General features: G+C 41.7%; 1 protein-coding gene across 1 annotated transcript in view; it reads right to left on the bottom strand.

Annotated features, from left to right (window-relative positions):
• The window catches only part of LOC126462791 (dehydrogenase/reductase SDR family member 11-like), a 154,647-nt gene that overhangs the window by 25,879 nt on the left and 107,185 nt on the right, over nucleotides 1-21,583 (bottom strand). Inside the window, exon 4 of the mRNA XM_050096099.1 lies at nucleotides 18,008-18,137. Coding sequence (XP_049952056.1) covers nucleotides 18,008-18,137 — 130 coding nt within the window. The remainder of the gene's footprint in view (nucleotides 1-18,007; nucleotides 18,138-21,583) is intronic.

The following is a 21,583-nucleotide window of genomic DNA, read 5'->3' as shown; positions in this document are numbered from 1 at the left end:
GATAGTGACACAGTGGCAGTGGAACATAGTTGACAAGGACAGAACAGTGCTAGGAATGAAGAGGGGAGGAATAAAGAAAGAGAAAGTGGAAGTGTGTGAGAGCCACTGATAATGAGAGACAGAGTATATGACAATGACAGTGATGGAGAGAGAGATAGTGACAGTAAGAAGATATAGCAGAAATGGGAAGAAATGGATGAGATGTTAGCAGTAAGAGAGAGCAAAATAGTGACAGAGACAGTGAGTGGAGATTGTAGTAGTAGGACAGAATGAAGGGGACGGTTGGTGTGATATAGAATGACAGACGCGAAGAGGTAGTGACAATGATTTGGGTTGAATGATTGAGTGAGGTAGGGCAACTGAAATGAGTATGAGAAAACTTACAGCGATGGACTAGTGGGTTTTGAGTGGGTAACAGTTGCGGGAGCTCGTGGTAGTTTGCGGTGAGTTGCATGTAAAAAAAAATCGCGAATTTGTTCGCATGCCAAAATTTGTGGGAAAATGTTTTAAGTCGCTGAGGAAGGTAGAATGAGGCAGCTGGTACACCACTTTTCAGTCAGTCTTATAAATAAACAGAAACATATTCGCGCATTTTGTGCTCCTCTGGTGTGTTATTTTGTGTTTTTTCTTGTTTTATCCCTTAATTCTTTGTTTACAAATTTTATGATCAGCATTTGGTAAACTACGTGCTAAAGTGTTCCTTGACCAAGTAGTATTGGCTTGCATTGTCTCGAGAAACCTGATAAATAAATAAATAAGAGAAAAAAAGATACCTCTTCTCTTAATTTCCAAACCTCAAAGAAGTTGCCTTGGGTTCTGAGGACGGGAGTCGACGTTCTGGTGTAAGAAATACTATAGGAGGTATGGGGCGGGTGTTCATCTGTCCTGCTTAGAAGACACTGCCTTAAAACACTTGTCTGTGAAAGGCAAAGGTCCCATGTTTGAGTCCTGGTTTGGCATACCGTTTTAGGCTGCCAGGAAGTTTCATATCAGGGCAGAGTGAAAACCGATTCTGTGTAAATCATCTCAATTAGAACTGTAACAGGACATCATAAGCTCTACTGTAAGTTCGAAGAATTACACTTTTTGCAGAAAAGATGTACGTGTAATAAAACAGAATATATAAAAACTTTGGAATACAATGATAATCACAACAAAATAAATAAACACAGAAAAAGTAGAGAAATAGTCTGGGACAAGTAGTGTGCGAAGAGCTGGTCAACAGTAGGCCTTAAATAAAATTTGGTATTAGGGAGATATATAAAATTTATCGCAGTCAAAAACTTTATGTACACCTTTGTTGTTGTTGTAGTGTTCAGTCCTGAGACTGGTTTGAAGCACCTCTCCATGCTACTCTATCCTGTGCAAGCTCATTCATCTCCCAGTACGTACTGCAGCCTACATCCTACTGAATCTCCTTAGTGTATTCATCTCTTGGTTTCCCTCTACGATTTTTACCCTCCATGCTGCCCTCCAATACTAAATTGGTGATCCCTCGATGTCTCAGAACATGTCTTACCAATCGATCCCTTCTTCTACTCAAGTTGTGCCACATGCTCCTCTTCTCCCCAATTCTATTCAATACCTCCTCATTAGTTATGTGATCTAATCTCCAGCATTCTTCTATAGCACCACATTTCGAAAGCTTCTATTCTCTTTTTGTCCAAACTATTTATCGTCCACGTTTCACTTCCATACATGGCAACACTCCATACAAATACTTTCAGAAACGACTTCCTGACACTTAAATCAATACTCGATGTTAACAAATTTCTCTTCTTCAGAAACGCTTTCCTTGCCATTGCCAGTCTACATTTTATATCCTCTCTACTTCGACTATTGTCAGTTATTTTGCTCCCCAAATAGCAAAACTATTTTACTACTTTAAGCGTCTCATTTCCTAATCTAATTCCCTCAGCATCACCTGACTTAATTCGACTACATTCCATTATCCTCGTTTTGCTTTTGTTGATGTTCATATTGTACCCTCCTTCCAATGCTCTGTCCATTCCGTTCAGCTGCTCTTCCAAGTCCTTTGCTGTCCCTGACAGAATTACAATGTCATCGGCGAACCTCAAAGTTTTTATTTCTTCTCCATGGATTTTAATACCTACTCCGAACTTTTCTTTTTTTTCTTTTATTGCTTGCTCAATATACAGATTGAATAACATCGGGGATAGGCTACAACCTTGTCTCACTCCCTTCCCAACCACTACTTCCCTTTCATACCCCTCGACTCTTATAACTGCTATCTGCTTTCTGTACAATTTGTAAATAGCCATTCGCTCCCTATATTTTAGCCCGTGTAAGGGGTCCGTAGGCCCTTACTATAAGTTTTGCGACAGCACTGGTCGACAGGACAAACAATCGATAGTGTGTGTCGGATTGCGAGAGCGAGAGCGAGTGTTGAGACAGTAGAGTGTGGTACGCGCTGTGTGTCGAGCCGGGTGGAGGTCCGTTGCTGGAATGCAAGACCGTACCGACAAAGGGAGTGGCCATCGCCGTGGTTTAACCCCTTTGTGTTAGAAATATACGGGAAAGTGAAAAATTATAATTACTAGTGTGATTCAGTGATATTTTTGTGCCGATATTTGTAATTCCGCATCTACCGCGCCGGCATCATTTGGATTGCAGTGTTGGATTGCAGTGTTGGATTGTAGTGTTGGATTACAATGATTGAAATTGCGTGTGACGATAATGAATAACTAAAGGGCCTGTGCTGAGATTAGCCTTTATTAATTCTGTACGACGAAGGCAGTGGCTGTCTCCTTACTTTGTGTTTTTGTGATGAATATAGGTCATTGATTAATGAAGCTGTGTTGTTGTTCTTCTTGCCACCAGACATTTTATTATTACAGCATTCGAGAAGGACAAAATGGAATGTAACAACTCCGTAGCAGTCCAATCCGATTGCCAGCCCCATTAGGTACACGGTCACATTAGTTATTATCTATTTGGGCTGCTATCAGATCCCGATCGAGCGGGATAAGTAAGTAGATTAAACCGGAGTGTAACACCCTGCCACCTTCAGAATTTGAAAGAGAATATTCCAATCAACATTGTTAAAAGCTTTTTCCAAGTCTACAGATGCTAGAAAGGTAAGTTTGTCTTTCCTTAATCTTTCTTCTACGATAAGTCGTAGGGTCAGTATTGCCTCACGTATTCCAACATTTCTACGGAATCCAAACTGATCTTCACCGAGGTCGGCTTCTATGAGTTTTTCCATTCGTCTGTAAAGAATTCGCTTTAGTCTTTTGCAGCTGTGACTTATTAAACTGATAGTTCGGTAATTTTCACATCTGTCAACACCTGCTTTCTTTGGGATTGGAATTATAATATTCTTCTTGAAATCTGAGGGTGTTTCGCCTGTCTCATACATCTTGCTCACCAGATGGTAGAGTTTTGTCAGGACTGGCTCTCCCACGGCCGTCAGTAGTTCCAATGGAATATTGTCTACTCCGCGGGCCTTGTTTCGACTCAGGTCTGTCAGTGCTCCGTCAAACTCTTTACGCAGTATCATATCTCCCATTTCATCATCATCTACATCCTCTTCCATTTCCATAATATTGTCCTCAAGAACATCGCCCTTGTACAGACCCTCTATATACTCCTTCCACCATTCTGCTTTCCCTTCTTTGCTTAGAACTGGGTTTCCATCAAAGCTCTTGATATTCATGCAAGTGGTTCTCCTTTCTCCAAAGGTCTCTTTAATTTTACTGTAAGCAGTATCTATCTTACCCCTCTATATATGCCTCTACATCCTTACATTTGTCCTCTAGCCATCCCTGCTCAGCCATTTTGCACTTCCTGTCGATCTCATTTTTGAGACGTTTGTATTCCTTTTTGCCTGTTTCATTTACTGCATTTTTACATTTTCCCCTTTCATCAATTAAATTCAATATTTCTTCTGTTACCCAAGGGTTTCTACTAGCCCTCGTCTTTTTACCTATTTGATACTCTGCTGCCTTCGCTATTTCATCCCTCAAAGCTACCCATTCTTCTTCTACTGTATTTCTTCCCCACCCCCCCCCCCCCCCCCCCGTTACTGTCAATTGTTTCCTTATGCTCTCCCTGAAACTCTGTACAACCTCTGGCTCTTTCAGTTTATCCAGATCTCATCTCCTTAAATTCCCACCTTTTTGCAGTTTCTTCAGTTCTAATCTACAGTTCATAACCAATAGATTGTGGTCAGAGTCCACATCTGCCCCTGAATATGTCTTACAATTTAAAACCTGGTTCCTAAATCTCTGTCTTACCATTATATAATCTATCTGATACCTTTTAGTATCTCCAGGGTTCTTCCATGTATACAACCTTCTTTCATGATTCTTGAGCCAAGTGTTAGCTATGATTAAGTTATGCTTTGCGCAAAATTCTATCAGGCGGCTTCCTCTTTCATTTCTTAGCACCAATTTATATTCACCTACTATGTTTCCTTCTCTCCCTTTTCCTACTGACGAATTGCAGTCACACATGACTATTAAATTTTCGTCTCCCTTCACTAGCTGAATAATTTCTTTTATCTCATCATACATTTCATCAATTTCTTCGTCATCTGCAGAGCTAGTTGGCGTATAAACGTGTTCTACTGTATTAGGTTTGGGCTTCGTGTCTATCTTGGCCACAATAATGCGTTCACTGTGCTGTTTTTAGTAGCTTACCTCTACTCCAATCTTTTTATTCATTATTAAACCTACACCTGTATTACTCTTATTTGATTTTGTATTTATAACCCTGTATTCACCTAACCAAAAATCTTGTTCCTCCTGCTACCGAACTTCACTAATTCCCACTGTATCTAACTTTTACCTATCCATTTCCCTTTTTAAATTTTCTAACCTACCTGCCCGATTAAGGGATCTGACATTCCAGGCTCCGATCCGTAGAACGCCAGTTTTCTTTCTCCTGATAACGACGTCATCTTGAGTAGTCACCGCCCGGAGATCCGTATGGGGGACTATTTTACCTCCGGAATATTTTACCCAAGAGGACGTCATCATCATTTAACCACACAGTAAAGCTGCATGCCGTCGGGAAAAATTACGGCTGTAGTTTCCCCTTGCTTTCAGCCGTTCACAGTACCAGAACAGCAAGGCCATTTTGGTTAGTGTTTCAAGGCCATATCAGTCAATCATCTAGACTGTTGCCCCTGCAACTAGTGAAAAGGCTGCTGCCCCTCTTCAGGAACCACACGTTTGTCTGGCCACTCAACAGATACCCCTCAGTTGTGGTTGCACCTACGGTACGGCTATCTGTATCGTTGAGGCACGCAAGCCTCCCCACCAACGGCAAGGTCAATGGTTCATGGGGGGGATGTCCACCTTATAGTGTCAATAAAACATTTGCGACAGTCGTTTCTCCACAGCCGCCGACCCAAAGTGTGTGCCAAGAATTTTATCATTACTTGTCACGTTTCAAAGTAGGAGTATTATCCTTTTGTATGTGCAAAAGAGGTTCTTCTGTTGCTTTACATGTTACTGGCGAGTATCGGAAGAGTTCGTGCCGCCTCCGAGGTCAGAGCCACGTCGAGTACCTGGCCGCTAGCAGCGTATGCGCTAGGCAGCCGTTGCTCCTAGGAGAAGTGCCCATGTCTTGTCCGAGGACTTTCAGAGAATTGAAAAAAAAAAAGCGGTGTTGTGTGATTTTGCTATTAAAGAAATGGTTGTATCTTGTCTGATGTAATCTGGTTGAAATGTTCTTGAGTGAAGTCGATTTTAATGTACGCTAAAGTCCATAGGAAGTTGGCAGTTTCATTTTCTGTGAAGTAAAATATTACGCAGGAATATTCTGAGGAGTCATTTATCCACAGTTTTGCATGCTTCTTAATTAGAAGAGGGCTTTGGGAACATTTTGATTGGACCTGATAGTATCTCTATTTTAAGATAAACTTCCATTACCGTTGCGGATTTTCAGAAGATATTCATGCAACCAGTTTGTGTCGATCGGAGGAAGACTTTTAATGCCACTATCGGCAGCATATGTGAAAGAAGTCAATGACTGTCGGCCTCTGTGCACTGTTCTTACAGTCTCTTCTCTCTCGTGTTAAAAAGAATTGGACCTACAATTACCATGAACAATTAAGTCAGAAAAGAGATTGAACATTAACACCTTAATCTATTTTGTCTAGTAACTGGGCCTTCTCTTTGCAATAAAATGTGCTGGGTTGTGGTATTTACATGGGAAATCTTAAAGTTGCAGTTTATCAGTGTTTTTAGCTACAGTCTGTGAGACCTCTCATAAGTTTGAAATAGGTCATCATTCTCTGCGAACATTGGAAAGAACATCAGATGGAGCATAAATGAGCGATATAACTTAGAATTTTTGTTTAGATCCAGAACTGTTTTAGCAGCATGCCAATAACGAACTTTTCTGAACTGTGTTATACCAGTACAAACACATTAAAGAGGGTTTTTAAAGGAACTTTTTAAAAAGGACTGAAATATGGAGTGGTCATTTAAGTGGACATTGGTTATTAATCGATACATTAGATTCCTAGATTGAGAAAAATTCCTTCTTGCCATAAAAGCATATTTTTACTTTTTATCAACAATATTTATTACAGTTAACTTGCATATATATCATATAAACTGAAATGACTGTATATTTTATGAAGATATTTATCTTCTCACATTTTTGTTTTCTTTTGTAAATATAAGTTGCCTCCTGCGAGGTATGAAATGCGTTAGTACCAAAATGTAAAGTAAATGTAACATTTACAAAGTACTTTTAACAACCAAGTATTACAAATATGTTGCTGAACACTGCACTAAAGAGCATTAGCTTTTTCCCAATATAATTTTTCATGCACCTTTGATAAGCGGTTGTTCTACACAGTAAAGCAAAAACATGCTACACACATGCTGAACACATCGTTATCTTTTTTGTGCAACCACTCTTCCTACAGTTCATACAAGTAAATTCACAATGACTGGGAGATGCTTTTTCGTTCTGTTTGGTGTACAATTGTCATTACTGCTCTTCTGTTTCCTTCCAAAATGGCTCAAATGACTCTAGGCACTATGGGACTTAACATCTGAGGTCATCAATCCCCTAGAACTTAGAACTACTTAAACCTAAGGACATCACACACATCCATGCCCGGAACAGGATTCGAACCTGCGACCGTTGCAGTCGCGCGGTTCCGCGCCTAGAACCACTCGGCGATCGTGGCCGCCTGTTTCCTTCCATCCTCGTCTTTGTTATCTGTGTCGCTGGAAGTATAACCCCCTTTTTCGAAAGTTACCTCTTCCAAAGCTATCTTGAAAGCCATGAACTGCAGACATTGTTGCTGGACGCATTTCATTTAACCTTTTCCGCCTTACATTGCTTCCAACTGTTTGTAACTTCTAAATCAAGAAAGTGAAAAATAGTTTTTACAGTCCACTTTTTTGTTCGACATTGATTCTGTGATCATTCAGTTAATGTGGCGCATGCCTCCAGATTTGAAGTTGTATTGAGATACTCTGTAGAATATACCTCTCACATTTTTTCCCATAATTTCCACCTAGCATTGCCTGTGTTTTCATCAAGAATCTGATCAGCTACGCTGTAGTATCATCGTCATATTTGTTATCTCTTGATGAATCATCTGCATGTTGTCGTTCTCGATGTTTCTCATCTACAACTGTTTGCTGCCGATGATTAGCATTTATATTCTGTAGGATCATCTTCATCGTCATCGCTAAACCCCTTCAGCTCAAAAAATTCTCCATTCTTAGGAATTCTACCATCCGTTTATTTGACAAAACGAAATACGTCTCTTATCTAAGCGTAGAGCAAGACCTGCAGTGCTTTACAATACAATATTTCTCACACTTGATGCGATGCGAATTAATGTGACGATATGTTTTATTAGCACTAATTTCTAGAGTCTATTTAAATGGACATATACGTTTCTCAAAGACAAGTAGTGGATGATTGTATTAATCGATGTTAGTTAATTAATTGAAATATCTCAATCACACTGAAAACTATATTTCTCGCATTAATACTGGATAATGAATTGTTTGTAAGACGTTATTCATACATATTACAAAAATGGATGTATGTACGTACGTATGATTCACATCTCCTCCAAAACCACCCGACTGATTTCGCCTAAATGTGGTACACATATCCCTTACTTAGGGGCAACAATCACTGTGATCGTTCAAAGCACCTACCTACCCTAGTCCAAGATGTCATAAATGATGAGACGCTTGAAAAATAGTGTCATCATCCATGACGTTTAAATTTGTTGCTGCTGTGCTACTAAGTCCATTCATAATAAGTTTCGCACACAGCTAAATACACCTACAAAATTGTATCATGGTACCACACATAGTGCAGGAGGAATGACGCCATAAACACTCAAATGCGTGAAAAACTTCCGCATTGTGCGTGACGTTTAAATTTATTACTTCTTTGTTGCTAATTCCATTTGCAATATATTTTACAGACAGTAACAACATATGCCGCAGGCACAAATAGACAACATCATTGTACGACCCATAATTCAAATGATATACCACATCATGTATAAAGTTTTAATATTTTTACTCGTTGCTACTAAGATACTCCTACAGTCGGCTCAAGGAAGTCGTTGACACCTGGCAGAGCTTTAGACGTCTTTCATCTGCGGATCGCAAATGGCTGTAGCGGAGAGCAGTAGCCGTCTGCACAGCAATGAAGAGGCGTTCCCACAGAGACATTTACAAAATAGAGTTGTAGACACGTGAAGCAGCTGCGACCACCGTACAGAAACTGTCTGGGATTATCTCACATCGAGTCTACTCCTTAATTTCAAAATAATGGCTCTGAGCACTATGGGACTCAACTGCTGAGGTCATTAGTCTCCTTAATTTCAAAGGTGTTTGCACGAATATATGTAAACGAAATTGTTTAGGTATTACACTACACACACAGTTCATTTTTTAATTTCGTTTCTAATCTAAAATTACAAAAATGACTACCCAGGCAATTCCGCGTCTGTCAGCTAATTTACTAATAAACAGTACACACTCAACCTGCCATGTTTGTCTACAGCAGGGATACTAAAAGAGAACCTCAGTTTTTCATGTAACATTTGCAAGCTCTAACGGATGGAAGCACCAAACAGTCTGCGACGTTGGACAGTGAATTATCTTTACCAAAAACTTGTATCTACAAAGTGGCAGACCAAAACTTAAATGCCCAATTTTAATGAACGTGGCGTATGAGGAGGGTTGGTCAGCCAGAACTGGACTGTAGCCATTGGATGAGACTCCTCTAGCTGTGTCAACTGTCTGCTATATGGAATTCTTTGCCAGTACGTCGGTATGAACACTATTGCTGATTTCTGTACACTGTGTTCTACTGTGTCTACGAACTTTGATCTATCACGTGAGCCGTTTCGAAGGATCTGCATTACGTTTTGTTTCAAGCTCCGCACAACTGCAGCTGAAAGCCAGAACATGCTAAGCGAGGCTTTTGATGAGCATGTTTTGACCCAAGCAAGAACGTTTGAGTGATTGAAGCGATTTAAAAATAGAGGAGAGTCTCAGGAGGATGACAAACACGCGGTCCACCAGTCATCATGCACAACTCAGGATACGGCTGCAAGGACAGAAGGCAGACAGTGTTATTTGTGAAATCCCTGGAATTTCGCATGGGACATGCCAACACATTCTAGCCGACGAATTTAACACGGGTCGAATTACAGCAGAGTGCTTTCCTTGTCATTTGAGGGCCGGCCAACGATTTCATCATGTTCAGATTGCATTGAGCTGCAAAGAACGCTTGAAGATGAACCATATTCTCCGTCCAGCTTCTTAACTGCCGATGAACAATGGGAGAACGGCCACATCAGGTGGATTCCCTTTTTATTCTTTTGTGTGTGTGTGTGTGTGTGTGTAAGGGGTGGGGGAGTGGGGGAGGGAGGGGCGTTATTAGTCTTCTGAACGCTTTGATGCGGTCCACCACGAATTTCTTTCCCGTGGCAACATTTTCATCTCAGGTTAACACTTCCAACCTCCATCCTCAATTAGTTGTTGGTTGTGTTCCAGGCTCTGTCTTTCTCTTCCTCTACAGTTTGCACCCTCTACAGCGCCCACTAGTACTCGTACCATGGCAGTTGTTCCCTAATGTCTTAACGGGTTTCTTCTCATCCTGTCTCTTCTAGTTGTCAGTGTTTTCCATGTATTCCTTTTCTTACCGATTCTGCAAAGAACCACCTCATTACGCAGTCCATCTAATTCTTCTGTAGCATCACGTCTCAAACGATCGATTCTCTTCTCTTCCGGTTTTCCCACAGTCCATGTTTCATTACCACACAATGCTATGCTCACAGCGTTCATTCACAGAAATTTTTTGCTCAAGTTAATTTATTTTTTTTATTTATTTATTGATTTATTTAACCTGGCAAGATTAGGGCCATCAGGCCTCTCTTACATCTAACCAGGCATTCTACTTATTTTACATTCATATGTTTTAGTAGGCATGTTAAACTACATCTAGTACAAAAAGTGAAATAAACAATTTGAAAGGTACACCTGGAAAAATACATACATATAGAGTTTATATTCTTAGGTCACAAGTACTGTTATAATTAGACATTATTGAAGAGACAGATTTTAGATAGGAGTGCCGGCAGCAGGGAGTATGAGGGAGACTCATGGTGAAGGGAGGAGAAGAATAGAGACATGATGAAACATAATTAAGGAAATATAAAGGAAAAGAAGATTGCGTGGCTAATAGAGAAAGATAAAGAGGAAGGCATCTCAGGAGCAAGATAGGAGACGCTAGCTTTGCTATTTGACAGATGAGGGGATTGTCCTTGTACATTAATTTTGTGGAGAACTTTGTGAGGATGATAGTAGGAAATGCTTCAACTTCTTCTTAAAAGCAGCAGGAGATCGAATTTTGCGCAAGGTAAGGGGCAGTTTGTTCCAGAGGCGGACAGCGGCAACTGAGAAGGAGTTTGCAAAAGTTTTTGTTTTGTGAGTGGGCACAGTTAGGATACCAAATAAGAGTGACCTCGTGTTTCGATTATGATGACATGACAGGTTTTTAATCTCTGAAGCAAGGTACTGGGGTGCTTGCACGATGAGGAGTCGGTGGAGTAGACATAGAGTGTGGTAGTCACGCAATTTGTCCGGCCGCAGCCACCCTAGCTCGGAGTATGAAGCACTAACATGATCATATCGGCGAATGTTCCAGGTGTAACGCACACAGGCATTCATGGTTAGCTCTAGCCGTCTTTTGTTTTCACTATTCATGCCTTGTTGAATCACATCACAATAGTGGAGATTCGGTAAAACGAGTGCTTGCACGAGCTGGCGTTTCAAGTCCTGTGGAAATATGTTCCGAAACTTTTTGAGAGCATAGAGACAAGCAGACGTCTTTCGGCACACTGCGACTGTATTCTCCGCCCAGTTGAGATGCTCATCCAAAGTTACACCCAAGTTCTTCACTGTTTTCTGATATGGTATTGGAGTACCGTCGAGCAGAATAGGAGGCAGCCGTTCGCGGAAATCTGAACTTATTAATTTCTGATGGGCTATTAAGATTACTTGCGTCTTTTTGCATTTAGTTTAAGCCCCAGGTTTTTCGCCCATCTCACTACTGAATACAGATCATCATTCATCTGAGCGATTGCAGTGTTTACATCTTCAGGTCTGACGCTTAGGTAGAGCTGGAGGTCGTCGGCATAGAAATGATATTTACAGGAGGACAGAACCGACGAAATATCGTTGACATATAAAGAAAACAAAAGTGGTCCTAAGACTGATCCTTGTGGCACTCCCGAGGAAACATGTTTCCAGGAAGATTTTTCATTTACGCAGACAACACATTGCTGTCTGTCATTTAAGTAGCTTTCAAACCATCTCATTGCACTATCAGAGAAATTAAGCTGTTGCATTTTTCTGAGCAATATGTCAAAGTTAACAGTGTCAAAAGCTTTGCTGAAGTCCAGTAGCGTGAATATTGTCGCCTTTAGATTGTCGATGGCATATTTCAGGTCATCAGTTACTTTAATTAGAGCAGTGTTTGTGCTGTGATGTTTACGGAAACCGGATTGCAATTTGTCATATAGGCTGAATTCATGCAAGTGATCAGTGATTTGGTCATGAACAATATATTCAAGTGCTTTGGAAACAGCAGGCAGTATGCTAATTCGTCAGGAATCACTAGGCAGTTGCAGGTTTTCGAATTTAGGGATGGGTCGAATTAGGCTTCTTTTCCATGCAGTGGGATATATTCCGTTCACGAGGGAAAAATTAAATATGTCAGTTAAGACAGGTACTAAGATATCGGCAACATTCTTAATCATGGTTATACCGATACTGTCGTTGCCTATTGCATCAGAAGAGATTCTCATTATTGCTTTTCTTGCCGTATTTGTTGTTACATGTTTTAGATGGAAGGTATCGTTGTTAGTTATCCTGTTTGGGGATTCTTGTGGACGGTAATTATCAGCTGTGCTGGTATTCAGAGGTGCAGAGAAGAATTCATTTAATTCGTTAGCTGACACATGAAAAGTAGTTTCCGATTTTGCCTTTCCGACCCCCAAGCTACGGAGATTCTTCCATAGAGTCGTGGGCGTCAGATCGCTGCGTACAAGGGAGCGAGCATGCCTGATTTTAGCATTGCGAATGCATTGTTTCACTCTATTCCGTAGCTTTCTATATTCTTCGAAACGCTCGGGTTTCGGATCTGCCTTGAAACGCCTGTGGGCAGCATCCCTATTAGTCATCATTTGACGTAATTCAGCTGTCAGCCATGGAGCAGGAGATTTTCTTACACGGATTGTGTGCACAGGTGCATGTTTGTCATAGAGGGCAGTGAGTTTATCACCAAGTTCATTAATTTTGCCGTCGATTGTGGGTTTTCTGATTATTTGATGCCATGAGATTTCTGAGCAGTCGGCTGTTAGAGCGTCAAGGTCAATACGTTTCATGTTCCTACAAGTTATGTAACGCGATTTGATCCTTGGGGGCTGCACAGAGTAGGCCAGGAATATTACATCATGTGCTGAGAGGCCAGGGGCCGATGTTTGACCAACATCTCTTACTTTGTCAGTCTGTTTCGTTGCGATTACGTCTATAAGAGTATGACTGTGCGCCGTATGGTGTGTAGGTTGTAATGGAAGAATGTTCACGCTATTGCAACTAAACAGTCTTCTTAGGTTTATTTCGGAGGGAGTGTCTCTTAGCAGGTGTATGTTCTAGTCACCCATTACGATGACATGTTCGTATTCACACTGAAGTGAATGTAATTCCGACTGGAAGCTTATTTTTGGCGGCTTGTACACGACGCCAGTCAAGAATTTCCGACTTTGTATATTTATTTCAATGAACATGAATTAAGCCTCTTTTTCTTCAGCAGGATTTGACGTACATAAGACTTTCGCTTTGAGATCTGTTCGTATATACGCGCCGACCCCGCCACCTCGCTTTTTTGATCTGTCTGCCCTAAGAAATGTGTACCCTGGGAGATGAAAAGATGCAGAGGATATGTGTGGTTTCAGCCACGTTTCGGATAAGAGGATTACGTGGTAGTTTAGTTGGTTGAAGAGGAGGCTAAGTTCTTCGTAATGCACAGGTAAAGACTGGATGTTGCAGTGAGCTGCTAAAAGCTCTGACGCGTTCCGCCGAGCAGCCTGGAGTAGGGTCGCAGACTGGTTTGTCCCTTTGTTAGGCACTACCTGCCGCGAGGGGCACTGGCCGCTGCTTCCGCCAAGTGACATAACACAGGGGTGTCCGAGATTTTGCACGCCCTGTTTGTGACACCGCGAGTGCCGAAAGAAAGGCGCCTGCTAAAGATTTCCTGAAGTTGCGGGAGTATAGAAAATGGATTAGTGGTATTCTGTGCAAGGAGAATATGACCAAAATAGTGACGGCTGTGTGTCACTGTGTATCCTCTGTCGTACGAGGAGAAATGTAATTAGCTTATTTGAAACAGCTTAGGGTGGAAATAAGGGAGAAGGGAGTGATTTAAGATGCCGATGCTGCCAGCAGAGAGAAGTAAGCTTAGTAATTAATAGATTATCGTAGGAAGCTAGAATTAAATTGAAATTTACTAAAGTGATACTGGTAGTGATTATCGTAGGAAGCTACAATTAGATTGAAATTAAGTTAAGGCCTATGTTTGAAACTAGTGGACTTCTCTTGGGCTGGAATACCCTTTTGCCCCTTTTGCTTGTCTGCTTTTTATGTTCTCGTTGCTACTTCCACCCTGGGTTAAGTTGCTGCGTAGGTAGCAGAATTCCTTAATTTCGTCTACTTTGTGACCACCAATTTTGATGCTTTTCCCGTTGTCCTCATTTCTGTTGCTTCCCATTACTTTCGTCTTTCTTCAATTTGCTCTCCATCCATATTCTGTACTTATTACATCCTGTAATTCTTCTTCACTTTCACTGAGGATAGCAATGTCATCAGTGAATATTATCATTGATATTCTTTCATCCCGAATTTTAGTCCCACTCTTGAACCTTTATTTCCGTCATCGTTTCTTCGACGGATAGATTGAAAAGTAGGAGCGAAAGAAAACATCCTTGTCTTACACTCTTTTTAAGCTGAGCACCTCGTTCTTGGTCTTGCACTCTTATTGTTCCATTTTGATCCTTGCACATATTGTATATTACCCGTCTGTACATATAGCTCACCCTTATGTTTTTCAGGATATCGAACACATTGTACCGTCTTACGTTGTCGAACATCCGGCCCACATCGTGTCGTAACCAGAGGAAGGAAGACCTTGGACATCTTGATCAATGGGAAACCGACTACAGTCTCCATTGACCGCGTGAAACCGGCGTACGTCTTTCCGGAAGCAACGACGCCTGACCTACCACAACTTCGCCGACACAGACGCAGCTGGGGGCCGCCGTTGACCCACCACCACGCACCTCAAGATACGGGCGACATGTCAATTTTCCAGCACGCTATTTGGAATGACCCTCCGCTTCTACCATGGGGGCTGATGTGGCGTCTCCTGTCATCGTCCAGCGCCGTGACATGCTCGGGTGTTTGGAAGTACAGTGCTGCGAAACTTCCACGCTGGATGCCAGAGACGCTATACACAGAGACGTTCTGTGTTTTATTCTTTGATTGTTGATTTCAGTTCCACGTTCTACACCGTGACGAAAGCATGAAACCAAGTGCATTAGATACGGAACACTTTACCGTACTGAACTTTTCTCATGCCTTCGCACGAGTTATTTGTTGCAGTGTATTATTGTCTGTTTCAACCGCAGGGTATCGCTAATAAATTATTCCATCAAGCTGAGACAAGCCTACTTCTGCTATTCAGCCTACAAGCACACGCAGATGTTAAACCATCGATCGCGGTAATTCAAACCGGTACCGACAGACTTTTTTCCAGGCTGAGAAATCCTATGGAAGTGTCTTAATTTTTCGTCAGTCTTGGTTCCATTGTCAACCGCAAATCAAAACCCCCTCTCTGTTGCCTTTACCTTTCCTAAAGCCAAACTGATCCTCGTCTAACAGATCTTCATTTTTATTTTCCGTCCTTCTATATACTACTCTTGTCAGCAACTTGGATGCATAAGCTGTTCAGCTGATTGTGCGGTAATTGTCGCATTGATCGGCTCTTGCTAGCTTTGGAATAATGTGAATGATATTTTTCTGAAAGTCTGATGGTATATGACCAGTCTTATACATTCTCCACATCAATGTGAATAGTCGTATTGTTGCCATTGATTTTAGAAATCTCGATGGCATCTGATCAATTCCTCCTGCTTAATTATGGATTTTTCCGGTACTTTCGGATAGAAGTTGTTTTTTAAAGATGGCATAATAAGCCGGAAACTAGTTAGAAATAGACAAAAATCAGTTCAACACAAGCAGAGCATTTGTTACTCAACCTGAAATATTCCTTCCGCCTTATTTGATACAAAGTCGTTCCAAGTTTTTGTAAATACTGATCCTAATACTGGATCCCCTATCTGTTCCCTTTCGACTCGTGTTTATTTTTCTATCACGTCGTCAGGTATGTCCTCCCCTTCTTAGAAGCCTTCAGTGTACTCTTTCCAGCTATACGCTCTCTCCTCTACATTTAAATGTGGAATTTCCATTGCACTCCTTATGCTACCATCCTTGTTTTTAACTTTTCTAGTTATTATGACAATTGTATCTTTTTCGATTTTGTCACACTTTTCATGCAGACATTTTGGCTTCGATTCCTTGTACTTCCCATTTATTTCATTCCTCAGTAATTTGTATTTCTGTATACCTGAATATGCGTGTACATTTTTGTACTTCCTTCTTCCGTGTATCAACTGAAAGATTTCTTCCATTTCCAAGGGTTTCATAGCAATCGCCTTCCTTGGACCTGCGTTTTTTGTTTCCAGCTTACGTGATTGCGCATTTTAGAGACGTCCATTGCTCTTCAGCTAAACTGCCTCCTGAGCTATTTATTATTGCAGTATCTACAGTCTCAGGGAACTAGAAACGTATCTCTTGATTGTTTGGTATTTACGTATTCCCCTTCTTTGTGCCATGATTCTTTCTGACTAATCCCTTAAACTTGAGCCTACTCCTCTACGTTACTGCATTTTAAGTATATAACCCTGAAATAGAACAACGGTCTTCGCAGTGGAAGACATCATCCCCTCGCGTTCCAAAAAGCGCGCCAAGTGTGCACCAACATCAAGTCAGCCTTAATGAATTTTTTTTTACATTCACTGAAATGCCCATAATTTCTTCCATGTACCATAGTCACACCGTCACTGGGGAGCTGTACTGCTATGTTTTGAGAAGACTGGGGAAAGGTGTTAGAAGCAAAGTACATGGAAAATGGGAGAACAAGGACTGGTCCCTGCATCATGACAATGCAACTGTGCACATCTCTCCCACTGTAAGGGAATTACTAGCAAAAAAACATGACAACTGTCCCCCACCTACCCTGCTTACCTGAACCAGTTCCTCGTGAATAACTGCTCCCGCACAAAATGAAACTGAACTTAAGCGAGTGGTGTTTTGACTCCATAAAGAGGTTCAATCGAAATCACAACTAATTTTGAACACGTTTCAGCCAGCAGGCTGGAAGCGTTTCACTCAAGCACGAGGAAACTAATTTAAGGTTCAAAAATGGTTCAAATGGCTCTGAGCACTATGGGACTTAACTGCAGAGGTCATCAGTCCCCTAGAACTTAGAACTACTTAAACCTAACTAACCTAAGGACATCACACACATCCATGTGCGAGGCAGGATTCGAACCTGCGACCGTAGCAGTCGCGCGGTTCCGGACTGAGCGCCTAGAACCGCTCGGCTACCGCGGCCGGCATTAATTTAAGGGGATGGCGGGAATTAAGAAGTAAGGTATGTTCTCTGAGTCTTCTCTTGGAAAATTTTGGGTAGCACCTTGCATTTCCACAGAAGTGACGAACCGTTGGGCAAATCCGTCAAACTGTTTACACACAGTACGCCATGTATGGAAGTGAAACATGGACGGTAAATAGTTTGGACAAGAAGGGAATAGAAGCTTTCGAAATGTGGTGCTACAGAAGAATGCTGAAGATTAGATGGGTAGATCACATAACTAATGAGGAAGTATTGAATAGGATTGGGGAGAAGAGAAGTTTGTGGCACAACTTGACCAGAAGAAGGGATCGGTTGGTAGGACATGTTCTGAGGCATCAAGGGATCACAAATTTAGTGTTGGAGGGCAGCGTGGAGGGTAAAAATCGTAGGGGGAGATGAAGAGATGAATACACTAAGCAGATTCAGAAGGATGTAGGTTACAGTAGGTACTGGAAGATGAAGAAGCTTGCACAGGATAGAGTAGCATGGAGAGCTGCATCAAAACAGTCTCAGGGCTGAAGTCCACAACAACAACAACAACGCTGGAAATGGAAACAGTTTTATGCTAAGCATGTCTGAAGGGCCAGTCTGAAACTTCACATAAAACACAGAAAATTTCTGTAACTCTCAGGGATGGCGGTACGTACTGTAATGCAAAATACAATTACGATGAAAGCAATTACGTCAGCGCAAGAGCTGCAATATACAACAGGCCAGAACTCACCCCGACACGGATGCGGCTCTTTTTGGCGACCAGGTCCAGCCGCAGCCCCTCGAGCAGCACCCTGACGGCGTGTTTGCTGGCGCAGTATATGACGACCACGTCGTCGATTGCGGGAACGTGGCCCAGCACACTGCACAGAAGTAATGATTGGGACTGATTTTAAAGGTACTTCTGTAGTTACGTGATTTGATTTTTTATTTGGTCTTGTACGAGGGGCGTTTGAAAAGTCCGTGCAAAAATAAAAACTACCTACGTGTTTGGGGTAAACCTTTTTTATTTTTCGACATAGTCTCCTTTTAGATTTATACACTTCGTCCAACGCTGTTCTAATTTGTTGATCCCTTCCGAATAATAGGAATTGTCCAAGTCTGCAAAATCGCTATTAGTTCCTCCAATCACCTTCTCGTTTGAATAAAGTCTTTGTCCCGTCAGCCATTTCTTCAAATTGGGGAACAAATAGTAGTCCGAGGGAGCCAAGTCTGGAGAATAGGGGGGATGCGAAATGAGTTGGAATCCTATTCCCACTAATTTTACGATCACAACTGCTGAGGTGTGTGCTGGTGCATTGTCGTGATGAAAAAAGAATTTTCTGCGGTGCAATCGCCGGCGTTTTTCTTGCAGCTCGGTTTTAAAACGGTCCAATAACGATGAATATTATGCACCTGTAATAGTTTTACCCTCTTCCAGATAGTCGGTGAGGATTATCCCTTGCGAATCCCAAAAGACAGTCGCCATAACCTTTCCGGCCGAAGAAATGGTCTTCGCCTTTTTTGGTGCAGATTTTCTCTTGGTAACCCATTGTTTAGATTGTTGTTTGCTCTCAGGAGTATAGTAATGTATCCATGTTTCATCCACAGTGACGAAACGACGCTCAGAGTCCTGCAGATTCTTCCTGAACAGCTGCAAACCATCCTTGCATCACTTCACACGATTCCGTTTTTCGTCAAGCGTGAGCAATCGCGGAACCCATCTTGCGGATAGCTTTCTTATGTCCAAATGTTTATGCAAAATATTACGTACCCATTCATTCGAGATGCCCATAGCACTAGCAATCTCACGCACGTAACTCTTCTGTCATTCATCACCATATCATTGATTATATCAATGATCTGGAGTCGTAACCTCCACAGGGCGTCCAGAACGTTCAGCATCACTTGTGCCCATATGGTCACTCCGAAAATTTTGAAGTCCCTTATAAACTGTTCTAGTCGGAGGTGCAGAGTCACCGTAATGTTTATCAAGGCGTGCTGCCTTTCATAAAGTAATGTTTAAGCACCACACGAAACTCTTTTTCGTCCATTTTTTTACCACCACTCGACTTCCTTGATTCACACGAATGCCAAACACAAAGAAATAGACCAATATGGCTGAAACTTGGTGTGCGCTCTTTCCAAAGATGCTACTAACTTAACATGACCTCGATACGTGCCGGTAATGCCAACTCTTGGACTTTGCACGGACTTTTCAAACGCCCCTCGTATTTACATGTGTGAGGAGCGTAATACTAACAAGCGAGAAGTTGAGTTAGAGAATATAAAATTACATGCAAATTTCATTGTTATTCGCCTTTCCTCATTCCTGTATTGAGAACCGCTCTTTTATCATGCTATTCGTCTTGGTCCTCCATACACGCTGCTCCAGGGTCAATATACTGGTCCGTCACGACCGTAGAAAATATTAATAATTTTAATTACATACCACATCCAAAAATGTTAATAATTTTAACTATATGTCAGATCATGACGTAATATATGAGCTGGGTATCGTATGGAAGACGGCTCTCGTGTGTAACAGACGGAAGTTCAACAGGATATTTGGGGCATATAGAATGTCAAGAGCTCAGATGGAAAACCAGTCCTAAGAAAAGAAAGGAAGTGAAAGGTGGAAGAAGTATATAGGCGGCCTATACAAAGGACAGGTGACTGAAAGAAATATTATAGAAATGTTAGAGGACGTAGCTGAAGAGGAGATGGAAGACGTGATAGTGCGAGAAGAATTTGACAGACCACTGAAAGACCTTAGTCGAAACAAGACCCTGGGAGGAGACGACGTTCTGTCAGAGCTACTGACAACCTTGGGAGAGACAGCCATGGCAAATCTCTATCATCTGGAGTGCAAGATGTGTGAGACAGGTGAAACACCCACAGACTTCAAGAGGACTGTAATCATTCCAATTCCAAAGAAAGCAGTTACTGACGGGTGTGAATATTACCAAATTATCATTTTAATAAGCAATCGTTGCATAACGCTGACAGGAATTCTCGACAAACGAATGAAGAAACTGGTAGAAGCCGACGTTAGTGAAGTGAAATGGGGGAACATGTGAGACAATACTGACCTTATAACTTATCTTAGACGGTAGCTTAAGCTAAGGCAAACCTACGTGTATAGCATTTACAGGCTTACAGAAACCTTTTGACTGGCACAGTCTCTTTGAAATTCTGAAGGTAGCAGGGGGTAAAATACAGGAAGTGAAAGGCTATTTACAACTTGTACAGAAACCAGACAGCAGTTATGAGTCGAGTGCAATAAGAGGGAAGCAGTCAGGTTGAGAAGGGATTGAGACAGGGTTGTAGCCTATCACAGATGTTATTCAATCTATACGTTGAGCAAACATTAAAAGAAACCGAATAAAAATTAGGAGAATCAGTTAAAGTTTAGGGAGAAGAAATAAAACCTTGAGGTTTGCCGATGACATTGTAATTCTGTCAGAAGCAGCAAAGGACTTGGAAGAGCATCTGAACATAATGGAGAGAGTCTTGAAATGAGGATATAGGATGAACATCAACAAATGCAAAATTAGGGTACTGGAACGTAGTAGATTCAAATCAGGTGATACCGAGGGAATGAGATTAGGGAAGTAGATGAGTTTTGCTGTTTCGGCAGCAAAATAGCTGACGATGGCTGAAAGAGAGAAGATATAAAGTGTAGGCTCGGAACAGCAAGAAAAGCATTTCTGAAGAAAACAAATTTGTTAACCTATATTATAGATTCGTTTGGAAGTCTTTTCTGGAAGTATGTATATGTAGTGTAACATGCAAGGAAGTGAATCATGGACGACAAACAGTGTAGACAAGGAGAGAATCGAAGCTTCTGAAATGTGGTGCTACAAAAGAATGCTGAAGGCTAGATAGGTAGATCACGTAGCTAATAAGGAGGTACTGAAGAGAAATGGAGAGAAAAGAAGTTTGTGTCAAACCTGTGTGTGTGTGTGTGTGTGTGTGTGTGTGTGTGTGTGTGTGTGTGTGTGTATGTGCGTGTGAATTTGTGTGTATGTGCGGGGACGCGGGGAGTGGGGGGGGGGGGTAGGGGGGGGGGGGTAGGGGGGGGGGGTAAAATCGTAGAGGAAGACCATGCACGCATGCACGTATCTTTGGACATTTCGTCGCCACGTATAGCAATTTACACAGAAGATATCCTCATATGAGACGTGTTTCTCAACGTGAAGAATGATAGACGGGGGCTACATTGTGATTACTACACGCTTAGAAGCCAGCTGTTGCATCACACAAAAAGTGTTTGTCTTCATGATTTGCTACCTGGCCTCCTCCGGTGGTAGTTGTCAACTGTATCTGG

This window comes from Schistocerca serialis, chromosome 1 (assembly GCF_023864345.2).
Source record: "Schistocerca serialis cubense isolate TAMUIC-IGC-003099 chromosome 1, iqSchSeri2.2, whole genome shotgun sequence".
NCBI lineage: Eukaryota > Metazoa > Arthropoda > Insecta > Orthoptera > Acrididae > Schistocerca > Schistocerca serialis.
The sequence above is the reverse complement of the archived record's forward strand: the minus strand, read 5'-3'. Positions and strand labels throughout refer to the sequence as shown.